At 38.6% G+C, this 21,959-nt stretch overlaps 1 protein-coding gene across 6 annotated transcripts in view; it reads left to right on the forward strand.

Annotated features, from left to right (window-relative positions):
* The first annotated feature begins 4,569 nt into the window (after positions 1–4,569).
* The window catches only part of PHF3 (PHD finger protein 3), a 107,114-nt gene continuing 89,724 nt past the window's right edge, over positions 4,570–21,959 (forward strand). Inside the window, exons 1-2 of one of the 6 annotated variants that reach the window (XM_030849501.2) lie at positions 4,570–4,859; positions 17,147–17,415. In XM_030849501.2, coding sequence (XP_030705361.1) covers positions 17,172–17,415 — 244 coding nt within the window. In that variant the 5' untranslated portion in view covers positions 4,570–4,859; positions 17,147–17,171. Of the gene's footprint in view, positions 4,860–5,390; positions 5,721–17,146; positions 17,416–21,959 lie in introns of those variants that run through there. The other 5 variants (XM_070043448.1, XM_060283547.2, XM_030849500.3 and 2 more) reach the window with 5 other exon arrangements.

The raw sequence follows: 21,959 nt of genomic DNA on the forward strand, positions 1-21,959 counted from the left end.
GGATACAAGTATCTCATAAGATTTATGATTTGCAAATATTTTCTCCCATTATGAGTTGTCTTTTCACTTTCTTGATAGTGTCCTTTGAATCACAGAAGTTTTTAATTTTGATGAAATCCAATTTATCTATTTTTGTTGTTGTTGTTGCTTGTGATTTGGTGTCATATCTAGGAAACTATTACCAAATATGAGGTCATGAAGATTTACCATCATGATTTCTTCTAAGAGTTTTATAATTTTTGTCCTTCACTTAGGCCTTTGATCCATTTTGAGTTACTTTTTGTGTATGGTTTGAGGTAAGGGTGCAACTCCATTTTTTTGCACATGTCTATCTAGTTATTCCAGTACTATTTATTGAAAAGACTATTATTTCCCATTGAATGATATTGCGATCTTTGTTCAAAATCACTTGACCATTACCCATGGGTTTATTTTTGGACTCTCAGTTCTATACTACTGATTAATATGTATATCCTATGTCAGTATCACACTATCTTGATTACTGTTGCTTCATAGTAAGTTTTAAAGTTGGGAAGTGTGCGTCTTCCCACTTTCTTCTTTTTTTCAAAATAGTTTTGGCTACTCTGGGTCAAGTTTCCTTTTAAGTATAGTTTTTCTTTTTCTGCATACATGAAAAAAATGCACATTTTTTTCTTGCTAGGTTAAGTGTCATATATTTTTGTTGGAATTTATTTTCCCAATTGTATTATAATTGGCATTTGCTGTTAATGGGAAAGCTATTATTTTTCTTTTTATTGATTTTTTAATAACTGTCCTAGTACTCAGGCAACTCCTTTTTGCTAGTAGTCATTTAATTGACTCTTTTTGGTAGGCAGTTATATCATATGCAGATAACTGTCATTGTGTCTTTTCTTTTCCTGTATCTATGTGTTCTTTCTTTTCTGGCCTTTTTGTATTGGCTAATATTGAATAACAGTGGTCATAGTAGGAGCCTTGCTCATCCCTGGCTTGAGTGAGGATGCTTCTAATGTTTCATCATTAAGTGTGATGGATTCAGACAATTATCATCGAACTGCATCTTAAAAGGATGAAGGAGCGATCTAGATAAAGTGGTGGGAGGAACTGTGGGGATGTTTGGGGTCAGTTGGGAGGAGGGCATTCTTGTCAGAGGTAACAGCAGGAGCAAAGACTTCAGGTTGAGGGACAGTATGGGTGTATGTAGGAAACAGCAAGAAATTACATGTTGCTGTATCATAAATTATAAAAGTAGAGAATAGGGAGAGAGGAGGCTGAGGAGCTGGAGAAGCACCAATCCTACAGGATCCTGATGGCCATATTGAATTTTATTCTTTTTATTTCGGAGAACCATGAAAGATTTCAAGTAGGGAGGTGACATTGTCACTGAGGGACATTATCACACCTTCTTTGTTAAAAGAATTTAAATTATTTTCATGGCTACAATATGTCCAACCAGGTAATGAATCATTTGCAATTCCTGAAACGCAGCAGATTCGCTGGTACTTTCTTGCCCTGGAAGGCATCCCCTCTGTCAGAAATGCCCTCTGCCCACTCCGGGCCAGGTAGAGCACTAATACATGTCTCATGTGCCACCTGCTGTCAAAGCATTTACCAGGTTGCAGTGTAATTGTCCACTGGCCCATCTTTCTCACTCTTCTGAGTTCCTTGAGGCCAGGAAGAAAGGTTTTTATTTCTGAAACCCACTGGGGGTGCACAATGGAATGGATTAAAAAAAGGACCAAATAAATGTAATAGCTGTGGGTTGGCAGGGACAGTATTGTAGAGGCGTTGGGAGAGGTAAGTCATATGGATCGTTAAGGACACAACTGGTTAGAAAACTGGTGTCTCACGTCTCTCTTTGCTCCTTCCTTGTACCTTAGAGTTGCTGAAGTGTGCAAAGCTTCTTTTATACCTTGTGCAGTCCTGGTGCATGGAAAAGCTTTATGGTATTGTTTGACCCACGCTCTCTAGATCTCCCTGAACTCTGGTATGCTGTGCAAATTATTCACCCTGGGATGAGGCATGCAATTCCTCTTCATCCATTGTTTGCTGCTGAAAGCCTGAGTGGCTGGGAGCCATCTTTCTGAATAAAGCAGGCAGAGAAAGTGTGGGAAGGGAGCAAGCCCGTCAATCATGAGGTGCACAGCGTTCTGGACGAAGCCTCTAAATTCCACGATGATCTCAGTAAAATGAGTTCAGGATATTTTAACCCCACTGTTTTGATCCCATGTTTAGGAATAAAAACATTTACATCTCTCTTAAACTAACTTGAAAGTGTGTCTGGTGTATAGAAAGTATTTTCCAGAGAAAACCCCGTTAAATAAATTTAATATTTTTACTGATTTTCTGTTCATTGCAGTTAACTCTTTCAATTTTTCCCCATCTTTACTCTGATGATACTGTAGGGATCAGTGTTTTAGTGATGACAAGCACTTTTTATGCCAAAATTAACCTTCGTATCTGCATCGTGAGCTGTCTTCCATGGCCACACTTTCTGCCAGGCTCAATTTTGTAAGATCCAAATTTTGTCAATTTTCATTCTTTCATTTCTTTATAGTCATTTATAAATGTACTGTCAGTTTTTGCTATTGCTAGTTGTCTTGTTTTCTATCATATTTAATTTTCCTAAGTTAATTTGTAGTTTTCAATATTACCAATACAATCTGATTTTTCAAAACGTCTTTTAACTAAAACAGCGTCATGCATTAAGTTAGAGCTGTTCCCAGTATTATTATGCTGGTCCTTTCTTCTAGTAACCTTTGTATGGATTGGGTAAAAGAGACATAGTTTGTGTTTACATCTGGATGCAAAAAGCAAGACAAATGTGAACCTGGGCCCTTGGCTCGTTCAAAATAACAGAGTTAAAACATCATGCTCTGTGGCAAGCTGGTTGGCTTTTTAAGGATAGAAATTTTTGTTTTGTAAATGTGACAGGCTTATGGTTCCTATATTTCTTACTTCCATTTTGTTTTTTCATAAATTTATGAAAATTTCTCTAACAAGACAAGTTTTCCCCCAGCTCCTCGAAGGGGATTTTCCGTCTAATGATTTTCCATTCAAGCTCTACTGTATTGAATTCCTTTAGGGTGGAATTTTGTTTCTGACAAAATTCTTTTCTAATGACTTCTGCAAATTTCACATTGAGGTCCAGGAGAAGAGTAAAGATAAAGTTAGATTTAGTTTTGCAATTCATCCTAGACATTGCAAGTGAAAAAAACCCTTGACTATTCATTTGTATTCTCCTTTCTCAGAAAAACACTTTAAAAAAGAGAGATTGTAAAACAAGGTTCTGAGGGATTGATGAATCAAGAGAGGGGATTGAATTCTAGGATTCCAGAATTAGGACAATCTAAACCTCCTTTGTGGAAGAGCATTTGGTTTGGAGAGTGCTTGAAATGCCACAAGACTGGAGAAAGTACAGAACAGATCTTCACCACATGCCTGTGAGCTATTATTCTACTTGGCACTGCATCCTACAATGTGGCCTGCTGCTGGCTTGAGGCTTAAATCAACAAGTAAAGGTTTTAGAAGAGCACAGCAGGTGCTGGCTGGCTATCATTTTTTAGTGGGTACTGTCATGGTCCCTGCAGTTAGGAAACATTCCTGGTCCTTAAGGGGCTCGTCTTGGTCTGGGGAACGACTAGCCACAATTACCCGACAGTGCTTGTTAAGGGCTGAGATAGAGGTCCGCCCAAGCTGCTGTGGAGGCACATAACCTAAACCAGTGGTTTTCAAACTTTTTGGTCTCAGAACCCCTCTTCGCTCTTAAAAATTACTGAGGGACTTCCAAGAGTTTTTGTTTATATGGTTTAGTGATATGTATTCATATTTACCGTCTTAGAAATTAAACCTAAGAACAATAAAGAACATTAAAAAAACCGAAATTCATTGTTACCATAAATATTTATTATGAAAAATACATTTACCAACAAAATTTAATGAAAGAGTGGCATTGTTTTAAATTTTTGCAAGTATCTGCATTGTCGGGCTTCACGGAGAATGGCTGGATTCTCCTTTCTGCTTCTGCCTTAAATAGGTTGCTACACGTTGTTTCGGTTGAGGGAGATGAAGAAAATTGGGCCTTATACACATGCCATTGCAAAAGAACTGGAGACCCTCTGAAAGGGCTTGGGGGCCCCTCCGGAGATTCTCTGGCCACACTTGGGAACTGCTGACTTAGATTGGGAACATTTCTTGGAGGAGGCAGCTTGAGTCCTGAACGCAGACCGGCTCGCTAACAGGGGAACGACGAGGGCGAGGCGATTCACGACAGGACTGCGGTGCAAAGCCCGCAGGGATTCGTGGGCAAGGGGCTCAGTCCGCGCCACCCTCGCCCGCCATTCTGGAACACACACTCAATTCGTAAAAAGCACCTAAGGGGGAGCAGATCTGCCCATCAATATCACATTAAGCAGGAAGCTTTAGCGGTTACTACAACCGAGAAAAAGCAACTGTGTGTAGCCTTAGCCCTGGCCCGGGCGGTGCCGCGCCCTCGGAAGCCCGGGAGGCTCGCAGCGCGCAGGCGCGGCGCGGCCCCGGAACGGTAAACAGTGCGGTCACGTGACGCGACCCCGCTCCAGCCCCCGCGCCGTCGCCGCACGCCGATGGCTGCGGGGTCTTGCGCCGCCGCAAGGTCCCCACAAGGCGAGCGACCCTCGGGCCCTGGGCGGCGGCGGCTGCAACGAGGATAAGGAGGGCGGCGCGGAAAACGGGACGGCGTGGTCCGCAGTGGCCGCCCGGGCCGTGAGGAAGCAGAGGCTGTGGCAGCGACGCCTGCGTCCTGCGCGTACCCCCTCTCGGCGTAGCCGGCCCCCTCCTCCGCGGCGGCGCGGCCACCATCTTCCTCTCGCTGCCAGTGGTAGCGCTCGTCGGCGGAGCTGGTGAGTTGCGGCGCGGCCGCGGCCGGGCGACGGGCGGCCCTCCCCTCCCCCAACCCCAGCCCCGCGCCTCCGCGGCCTCCCGCCCTCCCGCGGCCGCACTCCGCGCCTTCCTCCCGCGCAGCGGGAAGCAGCGGGAAGGCGCCTCTCGGCTTCTTGCGCGCTGCCCTCGGCCCGCCCGCGCCGCCTCTGCCGCCCGGGACCGTTTGGGCCGCTGTGGCGGGGCCGCCGGGCGGAGGGTCGGGGCCTCGGCCTCCCCGCCGGCTCCGCGCCCGGGCCTCGGGGTGAGTGCGCCGCCGCGCGGGCGCGCAGGCCGGGCGGCACGGCGGGCGCTGCCGGGGAGGCCCAGCCCGCAGGCCCCGACCCGGCCCTTCGGCATCGAGCTTTGGGCCCCGGCCCGGCAGCCGGCTCTGGCCTTGGCCGCGAAGCCGAGCCGGGTGCCCGCTGGTGGGGACGAGGAGTCGGCGCTCCATCCACCCTCCTGCGACCGCGCGCTTTTGTGCTCAGGACCCAAACTGTCGACTCCTTTTGCATAGTTTGAAATGAGAAGCCAGGAATCTGGCCTTCGATAATACGTGTAATTTAATGAGCCACTTGTCGATACGTGGGTGTTCATGGTGCTAAATAACTGATCACCTGACCCGGGGGGCGGGGAGGAGGGAGAAAGGGAGGGAATGTTGGTACCGCGCACAGTCCAGTGCCCCTTCTTTTCCCCAGCTGTGTATTGCCGGGTCCGATGACTTTTTCCCCATCTTTGAGTTTTTAAATGCTGATTTTCGAAGACCGTGATTCGAAGTAATTTGAGTGTGTGCTTATTGGTGCTCAGGAATCGTTTGCAGAACATGATCATGAATAGTCATTAATGTAAGTGGCAACAACGACTTACTATCTTCCTAGTCTTGATCTTCATCACATGTAGAGATGCTTAATTTAAAATGAAACATCGGTAGCTGATCCTTAGCAAATACGAACTTTAGCACGTTATTTTGGGATGGGGGGTGGAGATAACAGTCAGCTACTTAGGGAGTGCTTAGATAGTACATTGTTCTACTTAGTTACTGTTTTGGGTTCTAACTTGTCTTCGCTTTTCTAAACTGGTTGTTTGAGATCTTCCAAAACTGTGTCTCCATTACTCATTCATTACCTACCATTTTTTGATTATTGAATGAAGTGTTTGGGATTGTGAAAATGTTGGTAGATATGTTTCTCTGGTAGAGACACTAGTCAAAGAACCAGGAAATCTTTGCAGCATTCTTGTTTTTGAATTTGTCTCTTCATTCCAGAGCATAAAACGTGTTGTGTTGTGAAGATTATTGTTTCAGATAGTGATTACTTAACCGTCATTACCACTTAGACCTTTCTTAATTATTATTTTTCCCCAGTTCTCTTTACTGGCCATATATTACGATAATGAATTTTCTCTCCATCAGCATCTTCATCATCACTATTTTAGAATATATACTCCATTTCCCCATGATAGTAACAGAATTTAAGGAAGTACTTTTAATAGCTATCATTGCGCTGATGAAGCCACACATAGTTCAGTCAGTTCCTTAGCAGCGGAAAGACAGACACTCAACTGAAGTGAGCCAGTTGTTAAGTATGCAGAACTACAGGCTTAGAGTTTAAGCTTTATTTGGCAGCTGTATGGGAGATTTGTGAGAAGGATAACACATGAGTTAGTGATGGGACAAGTTTTCCCCTGTTCCGTGCATGTTTTGTAGGTCCATTTACTGAAGAGCTTGAAAATATAATTTATTATACTGCTTTTGCATACTTTGGGAGGATAGTGAACTTCCTTATCGATCACACTGAATTAGTTATACATTCTGTGCTGTTGGGATAGACCTCAGATAACTGTCTAGCTTATCCTGTGATATACTCATCTGTTGCATGTTCAGATAAGTCAAATCTATGAGAAGTGGTTTGTGTAAATGTAGGTGAAAAATAGCTTTGGTCCGAAGCAACTTTCAGGATAGAAAAATGGAAAGGAAGTTGTCTTTATGTTAATCATTTAAGACCATAATATTAAAATTTGAATTGTATTGAGTATTGATTCAGGGAAGGTTGATAATTTTTGACATATAATAGCATGCTAATAAAACTTCTTGATAAAAGTTAGTTTTGGGGTACTAAAATATAGATAATGTTTATCTTCCTTGACATGGTAACTTGGTGCTTGCCTTTGTGATACATTTTGCTTTCTTTTTTTTTTTTTTTTTTTTGTGGTACGTGGGCCTCTCACTGTTGTGGCCTCTCCCGTTGTGGAACACAGTCTCCGGATGCGCAGGCTCAGCGGCCATGGCTCACGGGCCCAGCCGCTCTGCGGCGTGTGGGATCTTCCCGGACCGGGGCACGAACCCGTATCCCCTGCATCGGCAGGCGGACTCTCAACCACTGTGCCACTAGGGAAGGCCCAGTTTGCTTTCTTAAATGTGCTATTTTTATTATTTTTTTCTTTACACAGATTTCTCACGAAATCTTTTTTACTTAATAATTTTTGTCTGGAGGTAAGATCTTTATTATATTTAATGAAGAAATGAGGTTTATTGATTAGCATTTCAGGTTTGTGGCTTACCACCACACAGTGTCAGGGAGTGCAAGGTTCTTGGAGTGCTGACTTCTAAATATTTTTGTTCATCTACATCTCATCAATTCTTTTGGACACGTGGTTGCTGGATTTCTTTTCTGCAACAGTACATCTTGGGCTCTATTTCTTTCATTTCTTGTTTGAGCACCCTCTGAGAATCCTGGAGTATCTTTTCAGAAGCATAGACAATTTATTTTTTAACTACAAAAAATGACTTGGCAAGTAGTTACACATTTCTGATGCTGTTGCATTTTTAAGGACAGCAAAAAAACTTCTCTCTTAATGTTGCCCTTTGATTACACAGCGAATGATATTGACAGTATTGATTTGATTCAAAATATTTGAGACCCAGGTGCTGTTTGTACACTCAAGGAACATCATAATCTAGGTTGAGAAACCAGATTCAGACATGAGATGTTAAATCACTGTATTAAGAGTTAAAAGAGGAAGATATTTCAAGAGTTACAAAACACATTGTGTGAGGAATTGGCAAATGTATAGACTGGACAATTATGGCCATGCATCGTGTATTTAATATCGATCATTTTTTAATGGTCGGGATTAAAAGTTTTATGATCGTTTGTATAATGGAGAGAGGATGGAGAGAAATAGTTAAGCAAAAACTTCAAAATAGTATCCTGAAGTTTTATCTTTTGGCACAGTCTAACTTTATTAGGAAAATTTTGAATGGCTTAGTAGATTGTACAGAAAAGCTAAAGTTTTAATTCACTCATAATTTGTATGAGATGACCACATGAAACCATTCTAAAATTGTAGTTTTTGAAAATAAATTGTGAAGTTTGTGGTCGATCACTTCCAAACTGATGTTTGTTCTATATACACTGAGGACAGCCATTTTATTTTTTATATGTAGGGAGTGGCTAAGTGCATATTTCCCAATTTATTTTGGAAGTGGGCATGTCACTTTGTTTCCAGTATTTTGATATGTGTTATGAATGTAGACTGCATAAAGTATAGTAGTTTAGAAGTGCAGGCTCAGGAATCTCACTGCCTGGATTCCAGTTTGGGTATACGGGCATACCTCTTGTATTGTGCTTCGCAGATACTGCGTTTTTTACAAATTGAAGGTTTGTGGCAATCAAGCATGGAGCAAATCTATTGCCGCCGCCCATTTTTTAAACAGCATTTGCTCACTTTGAGTCTTCTCTGTCACATTTTGGTAATTCTCACAATATTTCAAACTTTTGCATTATTACTATATTTGTTATGGTGTTTTGTGATCGGTGTTGATGTTACTATTGTCATTATTTTGGGCCACCACAAATCACAACTCTGTAAGATGGTGAACTTAATTGTAAATGTGTGTGTGTTCTGACTGCTCCACCGACAGGCTGTTCCTCTCTCCCTCCCTCTCCTTGCGCCTCCCTATTCCTTGAGATGCAACAATATTGAAATTAGGCCAATTAATAACTCTACAATGGCCAGTAAGTGTCTAAGTGAAAGGAAGAGTCCGTGTCTCTCACTTTAAATCAAAAGTTAGAAATGATTAAGCTTAGTGAGGAAGGCATGTTGGAAGCCGAGATAGGCCAAAAGCTCGGCCTCTTGTGCCAAACAGCCAAGTTGTGGATGCAAATGAAAAGTTCTTGAAGGAAATTAAACGTGCTATTCCGGTGAACACATGAATGAAGAGAGTGAAACAGCCTTACTGCTGTTACGGAGAAAGTTTTAGTAGTCTGGAAAGAAGATCAAACCAGCCACAACATTCTCTTAACCCAAAGTCTAATCCAGAGCAAGGCCTTATTAACTCTCTTCAATCTTATGAAGGCTGAGAGAGGTGGGAAGATACAGAAAGAAAACTTGAAATTAGCAGAGGTTGGTTCAGGAGGTCTAAGGAAAGAAGTCATTTCCGTAACATAGAAATGTAAGGGGAAGCAGCACGTGCTGATGTAGAAGCTGCAGCAAGTTACCCAGAAGATCTGGCTAAGATAATCCATGAGGGTGGCTACCGTAAACAACAGGTTTTCAGTTTAGTCAAAACAGCCTTCTATTGGAAGAAGATGCCATCTAGGATGTTCATAGCTAGAGAGGAGAAGTCAGTGCCTGGTTTCAAAGGACAGGCTGGCTCTCCAGTTAGGGGCTATTGCAGCTGGTGACTTCAAGTTGAAGCCTGTGCTCATTCACCATTCTGAAAATCCTAGGGCCCTTAAAAATTATGCTAAATCTACTCTGCCTGTGCTCTGTAAATGGGACAAGAAAGCCTGCATGACAGCACATCTCTTTACAGCATGGTTTACTGAATATTTTAAGCTCACTGTTGACCTACTGTCAGAAAAAAAGATTCCTTTCAAAATATCACTGCTGACTGACAATGCACCTGGTCACCCAAGAGCCCTGATGGAGATGGACAGTGGGATGAATGGTTTTCATGCCTGCTCACACAACATCCATTCTGCAGCCCATGGATCAAGGAGTCACTTCAACTTTCAAGTCTTTATTTTTTAAGAAATACATTTTGTAAGGCTATAGCTGCCATAGATACTGATTCCTCTGAGGGACCTGGGAAGAGTTAGTTGAAAACCTTCTGGAAAGGATTCACCATTCTAGATGCCATTAAGAACATCGTGATTCATGGGAAGAGGTCAGAATATCAAGATACACAGGAGTTTGGAAGAAGTTGATTCCAGTCCTTTGAAGGGTTCAAAGCTTCAGTGGCAGAAGTAATTGTAGTTGTGGCAGTAGCAAGAGAACCAGAATTAGGAGTGGAGCCTGAAGATGGGACTGAACTGCTGCAATCTCATGATAAAACTTGAATGAATGAGGAGTTACTTCTGATGGATGAGCAGAGAAAGTGGTTTCTTGAGAAGAAATCTACTCCTGGTGAAGATGCTGTGAAGATTGTTGAAATGACAGCAAAGGATTTAGATATTGCATAAACTTAATTGATAAAGCAGCTACAGGGTTTGAGAAGACTGACTCCAATTTTGAAAGAAGTACTGCGGTGGGTAGCATGCTATCAAACAGTTTGTGGAAGGAAGAGTCAGTCATTGCAGCAGACCTCATTGTCTTCTGGTTTCAAGAAATTGCCGCAGCTGCGCCAACCTTGAGCAGCCACCACCCTGGTCAGTCAGCGCCACCAGCATCGAGGCAGGACCCTCCACCAGCAAGACGATTACAGCTTGCTGAAGGCTCAGATGATGGTTAGCATTTTTTAGCAATAAAGTATTTTTAACGAAGTTTTATACATTGTTTTTTTAGACATAATGCTATTGCATATTTAATAGACTACAGTATATTGTAAACATAGCTTTTATATGCGCTGGGAAACCAAAAAATTGGTGTGACTTGCTTTATTGCGTGCAATATTCACTCTGTTGTGGTGGTCTGGAACCGACATTGCAGTATCTTTGAGGTACATCTGTCCTGGGTATGTGACCTACACAATGGTCTGGGCCTCAGTTTGCTCCTCTGCAAAATAGAAGTAATAATTGCACCTACCTCACAGGGTTGTTGTGAGAAACCAATGAGATTCTCATACAGTATAGTTAGCACAGAGCCTGGCACATAGTACATGCTCAGTACATGTTAGCTTGGTCTGTTATCACTTAGGCCATAGTGTTGATGACTTGTACTGTTCCTGTGGTTAATCCAAACTGCTAGAGCCTCTCATAATGACAATAGGGAATGGTTGTAAACTTGGAAGGTAATTTTCTTACTAACAGCTAAGTAATTCTGCTTTTGCCAGTCTCAACTTGTACTCGATAGTTCTTTTTCTAGGTTCTTAGGTCTGCTTTGGTCTTAGTATGGCAGTCATCTTGGATTCTTATGTATTCTTTTTACCTGATAAATTCAGAAACAAAGTTAACGATCCTTGTTTTTTCTTATGTAGTCTTGCTGGTAGATTCTAACCAATGAAACTGGACCAGAATTTGAAATGGGTGTGTAGAGCAGGTGATGAGGTTGCATTGCTTCTAGAATTGTACTTTTTAGAATTGTGTTACACCACATGTCTTAACCATTTAGTGATTTTCCTTGACTTTGTCTTGGAAGGATAACTTATTCATCTTTAACATTGTTATATCATGGTGGTGAAGAACTGACCTTTGTGTCAGCGGATTTGAGTTCTAGCTCTGTCATTTATTCTGTAATATTGGGTGTAACTTTGCTAAGCTTTAGCTTTTCTCTTATAAATTGAGAATAATAATAACAGCTGCTTAATTGTGTGGCTGTGAAGTTTAATGACATTATACATTTTAGTTAGCACGGTGCCTGGCACATAATAAATAGTGAATTTAACTGTGTGAGGAGATAATGCAGGACAGTGGTAAGTGCACTGACTTTTTTTTTTTTTTTTGCGGTATGCGGGCCTCTCACTGTTGTGGCCTCTCCCGTTGCGGAGCACAGGCTCCGGACGCGCAGGCTCAGCGGCCATGGCTCACGGGCCCAGCCACTCCGCGGCATGTGGAATCTTCCCGGACCGGGGCAGGAACCCGCGTCCCCTGCCTCGGCAGGCGGTCTCCCAACCACTACACCACCAGGGAAGCCCTGTATTGATTTCTGAATGAAAATTTTTGCGTTCAGATTTCAGCTCCACCACTTACTATAGCAAGTAATTTTACCTCTCTGATTCCAGTTTTATTTATTTTTGTATAATCAAGATTATAATATAGCATTGTTGTGAGGAATAAATAAATGTAGAGCAGAGTTTCTTAACCTCAGCACTGTTTTTTGGCTGGCTAATTCTTTGTGGTGGGGCTTTCCTAGTGCAGTGTAGTATGTTTACTAGATGCCAGTAGCATGCCCTCCAGTTTTGATGACCAAAAATATCTCCATTTTCGAATTAAGCCAGATGTCCTCTGGAGAGGCTTAATCACCTCTGATGCTCTGATGGAGAACTAATGTAAAGCATGTCGACCGTTGCCTGTCCTGAAGTTAGAGCACATTAAGTTTTATATATTATCATTGTTTTAGTAGTGGTACCTTTTTTTTTTCCTACTGCTCCTACTACTGCCTGTTAGAAATTTGCTAATAGTGAGCATGCCTGATGAATTGACAGCTTAATTTAATCTATGGTGTAGGGGTCGGAAGGCAACAAGCAGTTCCATTCTCAGTGCCTTTGCATTTAGATCTTTGCCTGAATAGCTGTTCCTCATTTATGCGTGGATCACTCCCTCATTTCAGGTTTTGGCTCACATGTTGCCCTTCTTAGCAAGGCCTTCATTTACTGTCTTACATAGAATGCTCTCCTTCTCCCATCACTATTACAGTGTTTAATTATTCTTCATAGATTTTATAATCTCCTGATACATATTTGTCCCCCCACCAACATACTCATACACACACGCACGTGCACCTTCGATAGCTTTAGTGACTTATTGGTAGGCTTATTCTGTGCAGTTTTTTTAAGGAAGATATGATAAAGTGCATAGTTTTACTTTCAGGATGTTTTTGAGAAGTTGAGGTAGTCAATTTTAGTTTGCTCTTAATTTAAAGGGGATTTTGGTAGAAGTGTAATTTTTTTCCCCTGTTGGTGTTTTCTAAATCTTTTTGCATTCTATTCATACACGAAACACTTAGAAAACAATATACACTGGTTTTATCAGTGTAAATGAAATTTGGCTGCAGTATAATTTTCTGAGTGACAGATGAAGCAAGTGGGAAATACCTCTGGACTCAGATTAAATTTTATTCAGGGTGTTAGTACTGATACTTATTTTTAGTTGTATTCTGAGTCTTTCTAAATGGTCCATTAGGACCAAACTCTGGCATTCATAATTAGCACCTGCTGTTCTTTTGCCTGGAGTAGCCTCTGGACCTTTAGGACCAATCTCACATGTCACCTGCTTAGCCTTTCTTGGCCTCATGGATTTTACCTTCCTCTGTGGTACTGAGAGCCCTTCAGCATGACACTTTCATATTTTGTTGTGATGTTTATATGTTGTATTTGTTTATATGTCCATACTTGATTTTGGGTTATGAGTTCCTTTGTTTTAATTATTAAATTTGTAATGCCAAATGTAAGGAAGCATTTAAGTAAAATTTCAGTGTAAAATTTCAGTAAGATATCAGGAATTTGTTTGTTTATTTATTTACTTATTTTTTGGCTGTTTTGCGTGGCCTGTGGGATCTTAGTTCCCCAACCAGGGATTGAACCTGGGCCCTCAGATGTGAAAGCGCAGAGTCTTAACCACTGGACCGCCAGGAGTTTGTTTAAATCAAGCAGTTTGTTTAACAGAGACACTGAATCATCTCTTAAATTTCTCAATTAGATCGATTATCTTTGTCTCTCTACATGGCTAGGTATTTCAGGACATTGTATTTTAGGTTAGTGTTCTTTTTTTTTTTTAAGACCTTATTTTGGAGTAGTTTTAGATATGTAGAAAGATTGCAAACATAGTGTAGAATTCCCATATACCCTTTATCTAGGTTTCTTGATTGTTACATCTGACATAATACTAATGTCTTTATCAGAACTAGAGGTTAACATTAGTATTAACTAAACTCCAGACTTTATTCTGATTTCACCAGTTTTGTTTTTCCACTACTGTCCTTTTTCTGTTCCATGACCCAAATCAGGATACCACATTGCGTTTAGTAGATTAGTGTGTTCATGTTAAAGTAAGGTTAATATTTCTACAATTGGCTAACATTTGTTTTAAAATTTAGCATGGAGAGTTTTAATTTTATTTTTGATATATTGAGCACTTGATATCTAAAACTGATTTTTTAAAATAAATGACTTTTATATTTCCATGCATTGCACTTTTAAGATAATCTTGCGATATGGCTGTATACTGTGATTTTGGGCATTCTTCCTTTGGAATTGGCTCCTGAGCCTGTTGGAACGACTTAAGAAAATTCAGTCTTACCAATTTATAACAATTTCACAGAACAGTTCTGTAGAAATTGTTTTCTTTGGACCCATAAGTTTGGGGTGCTTTATACCATATTTTGTCTTGTAAGATCCCCAGTTGCATTGGCATATTAAAGGTGTCTTCCACAATGGTACCTGGTTAGTGAACACTTTCTGAATAAATTAAAGGTATTAAAGAAACGTAACTTTGTTATACCAGTCTTTCTGAACATTTGACGCTTTTATGCTAATCTGTTTAATCCAGGGCAACACACTTTATATAAGTCATACTAGTTTTGGCGGAAGAAAACCCACCCCATACTGGAAAATTAGGTTCACCCATCTTATTTACAGTGTGCTTTACTTTTTTTTAAAAAAAATTGATCTTTAAAGACTAAATATTGTCTGCTATCGAGATTAAAAAATATGCCACAGGCTCTGAAGGCATGTTTTAGTAAAAGAGTTTAGTAAAAGATTCACTAATAGTATAATTGAAAAAACAATATATTGCTCATTTAGATCACCCTTTAGAATGGGCTGGTTTTCGGTATAGCTAGGTGAGTTTGAGCCCTGTTAACTGTACCTTCTGAATATTGTGAATGTCCCCACCACTTAAATGTACACAGGCAGAAGTTGGTGCAACAGAAAGACTAACCTCAGGTGAAGTTTGTAGAATTTCCCAGACTTGTGTTGCTATGGGAATGAGTGTGTTGTCAGTAGATTCAGCATATTGTTTTTATAAGGAAAGTCAACCATTTGTTTCTAGAGCTAGAATTGCCTTTTTTTCTTTGTTTCATCTGGGATGCAACTCTGAAGAGGAGGTTGTTTCAGCTTGTGGTAAACTTTGGATTCCAGCATATTCAGATAAACAAATTTGTTGATAGTTCTAGCTGATTAATTTTGTAATTAATATTTAGTAATGTAATATTTAGTAATGTTTTTGTAAGTTATTTTTAATTACCAGAAATTTATTATACTAAAATTTCTTTGGAACCTAAAAATGTATTAGTGGAAGTATTGGTGATATATGATAATTGAGCCTTTCTTAGGTACTGAGATCAGATAGTTTCAGGGAATTAAAACTTTTCCTGACTTTTCATCACCATTGTAGCTCACAGTTTTCTCTAAATGTTATAAAGAATGCATGTAAGCTAATCAGCCAATCAAACAGTTAACATTTTATTTCGGTGCTTTATTAATATTTCAATATAAATAAGTTGCAAAATTTGAGAAGAGATACTGAAATCCTATATTTAGCAGAGGATTAACTTTTGCGAGAATGAGGAAATTTTCTTTCCTTTTCTTTAAATTTTAAACTGAGTTACAGTGAACTGCATCCATTTAAAATGAACGGATTGGTGAATTTTGGTGGGTATATACACTCATAAAACCACTACCACAATCCAGATTTAGGACATTTTCATCATCTTGCAAAATATATTCCTGTTCCTTTGCAGTCAGTTCCCTCTCTTATCCAAGGCCCCAGGCAACTACTGATTTGTTGGAAAATGTTTTTAAAGAAGAACCTTTAATGAGTCAAATCTAGTCAATTTCTAGCTTTGTAGCTCAGTGTGAAAGGGTAAAGTTACCACCTTGGGCTCTGTAGCCTTGCAACCTGGGTTTGAATCTTTGGCTCTGTTTTGTGACTTTGGGGAAGACTATTTAAATGCATTTTGTCTACAAAAACTATTTAAACTATTTAAACTAAAAAACTATTTAAACTATTTAAATGCATTTTGTCTACAAAACAAGGATAGTAATAGAGTGTATTATTTATTATCACTGGGCATAAATGAATTAAAAATGTAGGTAAAATGTTCAGCAGCATATAATATATACCTGGTAAATTGTATAATATTTTTGAACTTCGTATTCTCTCATTTTTATAGGGGAAAGAATTCAAGGACAGTTTGAGGAAATTTTGGTAGATTTGGAGCTAAGAATTTTGGAATCCAAGAAGTTCTGGGTTAATTAGTGGAATTTTCTAGCTAACTGAATATTACTAGATTTTATTTAGTTGACTCTTGCCCACCACCCAAAATACATTGGTTCAGTGTTCTCTGAAACCAGCTTTTGATAATCGAGGCTCTTCCGGAGCATGAAGTGACCTTTCCTGAGCAATGCCTGGAGTGTAGGTATAGTTCAAATAGGAAATCAGCTCCATATCTTTATAAACAGCACATAACTCACTAAAATAAATTTAAGTCTCTGATATATTGGTTTGTCATTTATCTCATTTTATCTTAAAAGGGGTTCCCCCCCACAATGTGTGTATGTGCACGTCTGTGCCTGCGTGTATGTAGTTTTTTGAGTTTTGATTTGTTGGGTTTAGTTAATAGTTTCTTTCCGTTTTTTCTCTTTACTCCTACAAAAAAACCTTTTTGTCTTTCTTTAAATAATTTAAATGCATTGTAAATAAGACAAGGCTATTTTACAGTTTTAATAGGTATGGGACAATAATTTAAATGATTTGGTTTTAGCTCTTTTATATGGATTTTTATTAAGCAGTGTCTGAGTCTTAATTTATGAAAAGATTATGGTTAAAAACATATGGTTTTTATGGTTTAAGCCATGTAATTCTTTCAAATGTGTCAAATTAATGGACTATATATACATAGTTTTTTTTTTCCCCTAAAAAAGTGAATTAAGTAAACATTTAATAGGATCTCTGGTAAAATGAAATTTTACATGCATGATGAAGAAACATTGTGTAGCAAAGATTCATACTACATGTCCAAATGTATATTCTAAAAGCAGTGAGGATTTTTTTTAAACCATTCCGAAATACCAAAGTGTGTTCTAGACTCAAAACTATTAAAATAATTTGGTTTTAGGTGATAATCAATTGATAGCTTTATTTCTTATGGTATTTTTTTTGTCTTTCTATAGGGCTGAAAGACACACAGAAGTCTTCATGGATATAGTTGATACATTTAATCATTTAATTCCTACTGAACACTTAGATGATGCCCTATTTCTAGGATCCAACCTGGAGAATGAAGTCTGTGAGGATTTTAGTACAAGTCAAAATGTCTTAGAGGACTCGCTGAAGAACATGCTCAGCGATAAGGATCCTATGCTAGGATCTGCAAGTAACCAGTTCTGTTTGCCTGTTTTGGATAGCAATGATCCCAATTTCCAGATGCCTTGTTCAACAGGTAATTCTTACTTTTTTTTTTTTTTTTTTTTTAGTCTGCAATTTAAAGTAAAGATTTTTTTTTTTAGATGAGGGTAGTGCATTTAGGGTTCTTTTCTTTGAATTTAGAGCTCCTTTTCTAGGCATCACAATTAGAATTTAAAATTTAAATTTTCTTCTAAGGAATGTGGAATTATCTTCAAGGATATTGTGGATATAGATAGGGTTACCATATAATTTGTCATCTAGAATGGGATGCTTTTTTGAGAATCATAGGGGGTGCTGTTAATAATTACATCATGACAACAGGTCATGATTGGGACTCTCTCTAGCAAATAGGGATTGCCTTGCCAATGGGGACATGATGTCATCCCAGGCCTATTGGAGTCAAGGGGAATGGCTGAATTGACCTTTTTCAGTGCCCCTCCCTGCCCTTCAAATTTAATACTTTGTGTGCTCCCATTTCAGATCTTTTAGTATTTTGTATTTGTATTTCAAAACCAGAGAAAGAACTGTAGACCTTTGCTGTCCAGCATAGCAACCACTAGCCACTTATAACTGTTGGCCTAATTGGAGATGAAATGAGTCTGGTCCTAATTGGAGATGTGCTCTAAAATGCACATTTGATTTCAGTGTGAAAAAGAGATTGTAAAATATTTCATCAAGTTTTAAAAATGTAGATTACACATTGAGGTGATATTTTTGGTTAAATAAAATATTGTATTAAAATTAATTTCACCTGTTTTTACCCTTTTTTTTTTTTAAGTGGCTCCTTGAACATTTAAAATTACTTATGTGGCTTGCATTATATTTCCATTGGACAGCACTGCTTTAGGATCTATAGTTGAAGTAACTGAAAGACAGTAGCTTTCAGAGGATAATAACTTTCTGTAGGGCTAATCAAATTCTTAATAAGAGATTACTTCAGAGATACATTAATATGTGGAAAAAATATGTAGGTGTTCCTTTATAAAGCAAAGAAAATATTACAACAAACTTTGGAGCAATTAGCTATTCTGTAAGCTAAAATTAGACGAAGGAAAATCAGCTTCACATGGAGAAGCTAGGCTTTTTTCCCCCTCTCCGTTCCCTAGAGTAGTTCAGGTTTACGTGGTGGTGTTCAGTTTTTCAATAACTCTAGACTTTTTCTGCACTACAGTTTTTCAGTATTTTTCATTTCCTTTTAATATTTTCTGCGTAATATTTTGATATAATAATAAAGTCTGGTTTAGGTGGCCTGCTATTCATCAGATTTATCAGATTCTCTGCCTGAAGACTCAACACTTTGGCTTCTAGGAATATTTTCATTTTAACAACTCCTTAATACTGAAGTCTTTTGAATTGTTTGTTAATAATGGTATATCGCTGAATTATATACATTGTGTTGTGTTATCTCATAGGTTTACATTGTTTTTGTTGTTGTATTCTTAAATGTTTTAAAGCTTTTAAAATTTTGTTTTATGTTTGCACTGTTCCTGTGTCAGTACAATATATCTAATTATTGTGAAGCACTTTTGACACTGGTTATATGCACAAAGTTTCACAGTTTAGTCTAAATTCAGGAAGAACGTTTATTGAATACATATGTGCTTATTACTAGAAATACAGTAACCGTTTCAGGGATGTTATATTGGGCCTGGAACTGGCAAATGTATCATCCTTTTAGACTTTGTTATAAAATTACAGCCCCTTAGAAATACTGGTATTCTTACTTGCAGTCTTTTTTTTTAAATTTCTGTCGATGTGAAAAGTTTTTTTTTTCATATGAAAAGTCTCTTTGGTTGAACATTTCTTTTGCTAATAGAAGACTTAGAACATCTTTATTGAAGTACTTAAATTTTTTTGAGGTCTGATTAATACTGTGTATGATTTCATTGTAAACTATTTTATTTAAGAATCTGTAAGTAGAAATATTTTCTCAATTTTCCTATTTTAAATTTGTTTGCTACAATTTATTTATTTTGGTTTTAAAATAGAACTATTTGTGTTAATATATATGATATATATCTATACGCTTTTAAGATATGTAAGGGAATATGTGGGGGAAACTTAAAATTGTAAAGCTCTTTATAGGATTGCTTAGATCTCATTGTGCCATCAGGCAGGGGATTTATTTTGATTGTTTCAAAGTTCCTTTTGCCCTTTGGGATATTTGGTTTGGTAAAAGGCCAGTATATTTTCTAATGATAGCAAACTGGAAAACATTAAAATTAAAAAAAAATTGTTTTGAAATAGAAATTCTGTTGTAAACTATTTAGTGAAAACCATACATGGACACCTTCTGTAAGTTTCAGCTATTCACAAACTGCTTCAACTTTTTGCTGTAAAATAAAAATGACATAGTTCTTACCCAGATGTTTGTACCTGGCTCTATACGTTTTTACTACTTGTCTTGACTGAAGCATAGCAGGGAAATGGCTCTATCAGTATTCCTCAGGCCATTGAAAGCTATAGATTATGGTTATTTTGTAACCTTGGTCTTAACAGTGCGAAAGGTAGCAAACAATAACTGCTGTCTTGTTCTCTAGTCTTTTGATGTAGGTTGGTTTGCTGTAGTTGTTAAAGACCAGTTGTTGAATGTCTTGCATTATATTTCAGCTGTCTCCAGAAATCATAGATAAGCTTTAACAATTATAAAAATAGGAAAGAAAATGATCGATCACTTTTAGTGCTCTGCAGGTGCACAAAAGTTAGGATGCTTACTTACTGTTTCATTTTGAGAGACAGTAAGTAGATTTCTGATCCTCTTTTTGAATGCTTTTGACTCCATAAAGTATTTTTTTATGTAAATGCAGTGTTTGCATATGGTTTTTAGATTTACCAGCAATGCATTTTATTTTTTAAATTTGTTATTTATTTATTTTTTAAAATATCCTTATTGGAGTATAATTGCTTTACAATGTTGTGTTAGTTTCTGCTGAACAACAAAGTGACTCAGCTCTATGTATACATATATCCCAATATCCCCTCCCTCTTGAGCCTCCCTCCCACCCTCCCTATCCCACCCCTCTAGGTCATCGTGAAGCATAGAGCTGATCTCCGTGTGCTATGCAACAACTGCCCACTAGCCATCCATTTTACGTTTGGTACTGTATATATGTCAATGGTACCTTCTCACTTCGACCCAGCTTCCCCTTCCCCCACCGTGTCCTCAAGTCCGTTCCTCTACGTCTGCATATTTATTCCTGTGCTGACACTAGGTTCATCAGTACCGTTTTTTTTTAGATTCCATATATATGTGTTAGCATATAGTATTTGTTTTTCTCTTTCTGACTTACTTCACTCTGTATGACAGACTCTGGATCCATCCACCTCATTACAAATAACTCAATTTTGTTCCTTTTTATGGCTGAGTAATATTCCATTGTATATATGTGCCACATCTTCTTTATCCATTCATCTGTCGATGGACATTTAGGTCACTTCCATATCCTGGCTATTGTAAATAGTGCTGCAGTAAACACTGTGGTACATGTCTCTTTTAGAATTATGATTTTGTCAGGGTATATGCCCAGTAGTGGGATTGCTGGGTTGTACGGTAGTACTATTTTTAGTTTTTTAAGGAATCTCTGTACTGTTCTCCATAGTGGCTGTATCAATTTACATTCGTACCAACAGTGCAGGAGGGTTCCCTTTTCTCCACACCCTCTCCAGCATTTATTGTTTGTAGATTTTTTGATGATGGCCATTGTGACCGGTGTGAGGTGATACCTCATTGTGGTTTTGATTTGCATTTCTCTAATGATTAGTGATGTTGAGCATCTTTTCATGTATTTGTTGACAGTCTGTATATCTTCTTTGGAGAAATGTCTATTTAGGTCTTCTGCCCATTTTTGGATTGAGTTGTTTGTTTTTTTTTTATATTGACCTGCATGAGCTGCTTGTGTATTTTGGAGAGTAATCCTTTGTCAGTTGCTTCATTTGCCAGTATTTTCACCCATTCTGAGGGTTGTCTTTTTGTCTTGTTTATGGTTTCCTTTGCTGTGCAAAAGCTTTTAAGTTTCATTACGTCCCATTTGTTTATTTTTGATTTTATTTCCATTTCTCTAGGAGGTGGGTCAAAAAGGATCTTGTTATTTATGTCACAGAGTGTTTTGCCTATGTTTTCCTCTATGAGTTTTATAGTGTCTGGCCTTACATTTAGGTCTTTAATCCATTTTTAGTTTATTTTTGTGTATGGTGTTAGGAAGTGTTGTAATTTCACTCTTTTACATATAGCTGTCCAGTTTTCCCAGCACCACTTATTGAAGAGGCTATCTTTTCTCCACTGTGTATTCTTGCCTCTTTTATCAAAGATAAGGTGACCATATGTACTTGGGTTTATCTCTGGGCTTTCTATCCTGTTTCATTGATCTATATTTCTGTTTTTGTGCCACTACCCTACTGTCTTGATTATTGTAGTATAGTCTGAAGTCAGGGAGCCTGATTCCTCCAGCTCCGTTTTTCCTTTCTCAAGATTTCTTTAGATATTCGGGATGTTTTGTTGTTCCATACAAATTGTAAAATAGTTTTCTCTAGTTCTGTGAAAAATGCCATTGGTAATTTGATAAGGATTGCATTGAATAT

Source organism: Globicephala melas, chromosome 14 (assembly GCF_963455315.2).
Source record: "Globicephala melas chromosome 14, mGloMel1.2, whole genome shotgun sequence".
NCBI classification, from domain to species: domain Eukaryota; kingdom Metazoa; phylum Chordata; class Mammalia; order Artiodactyla; family Delphinidae; genus Globicephala; species Globicephala melas.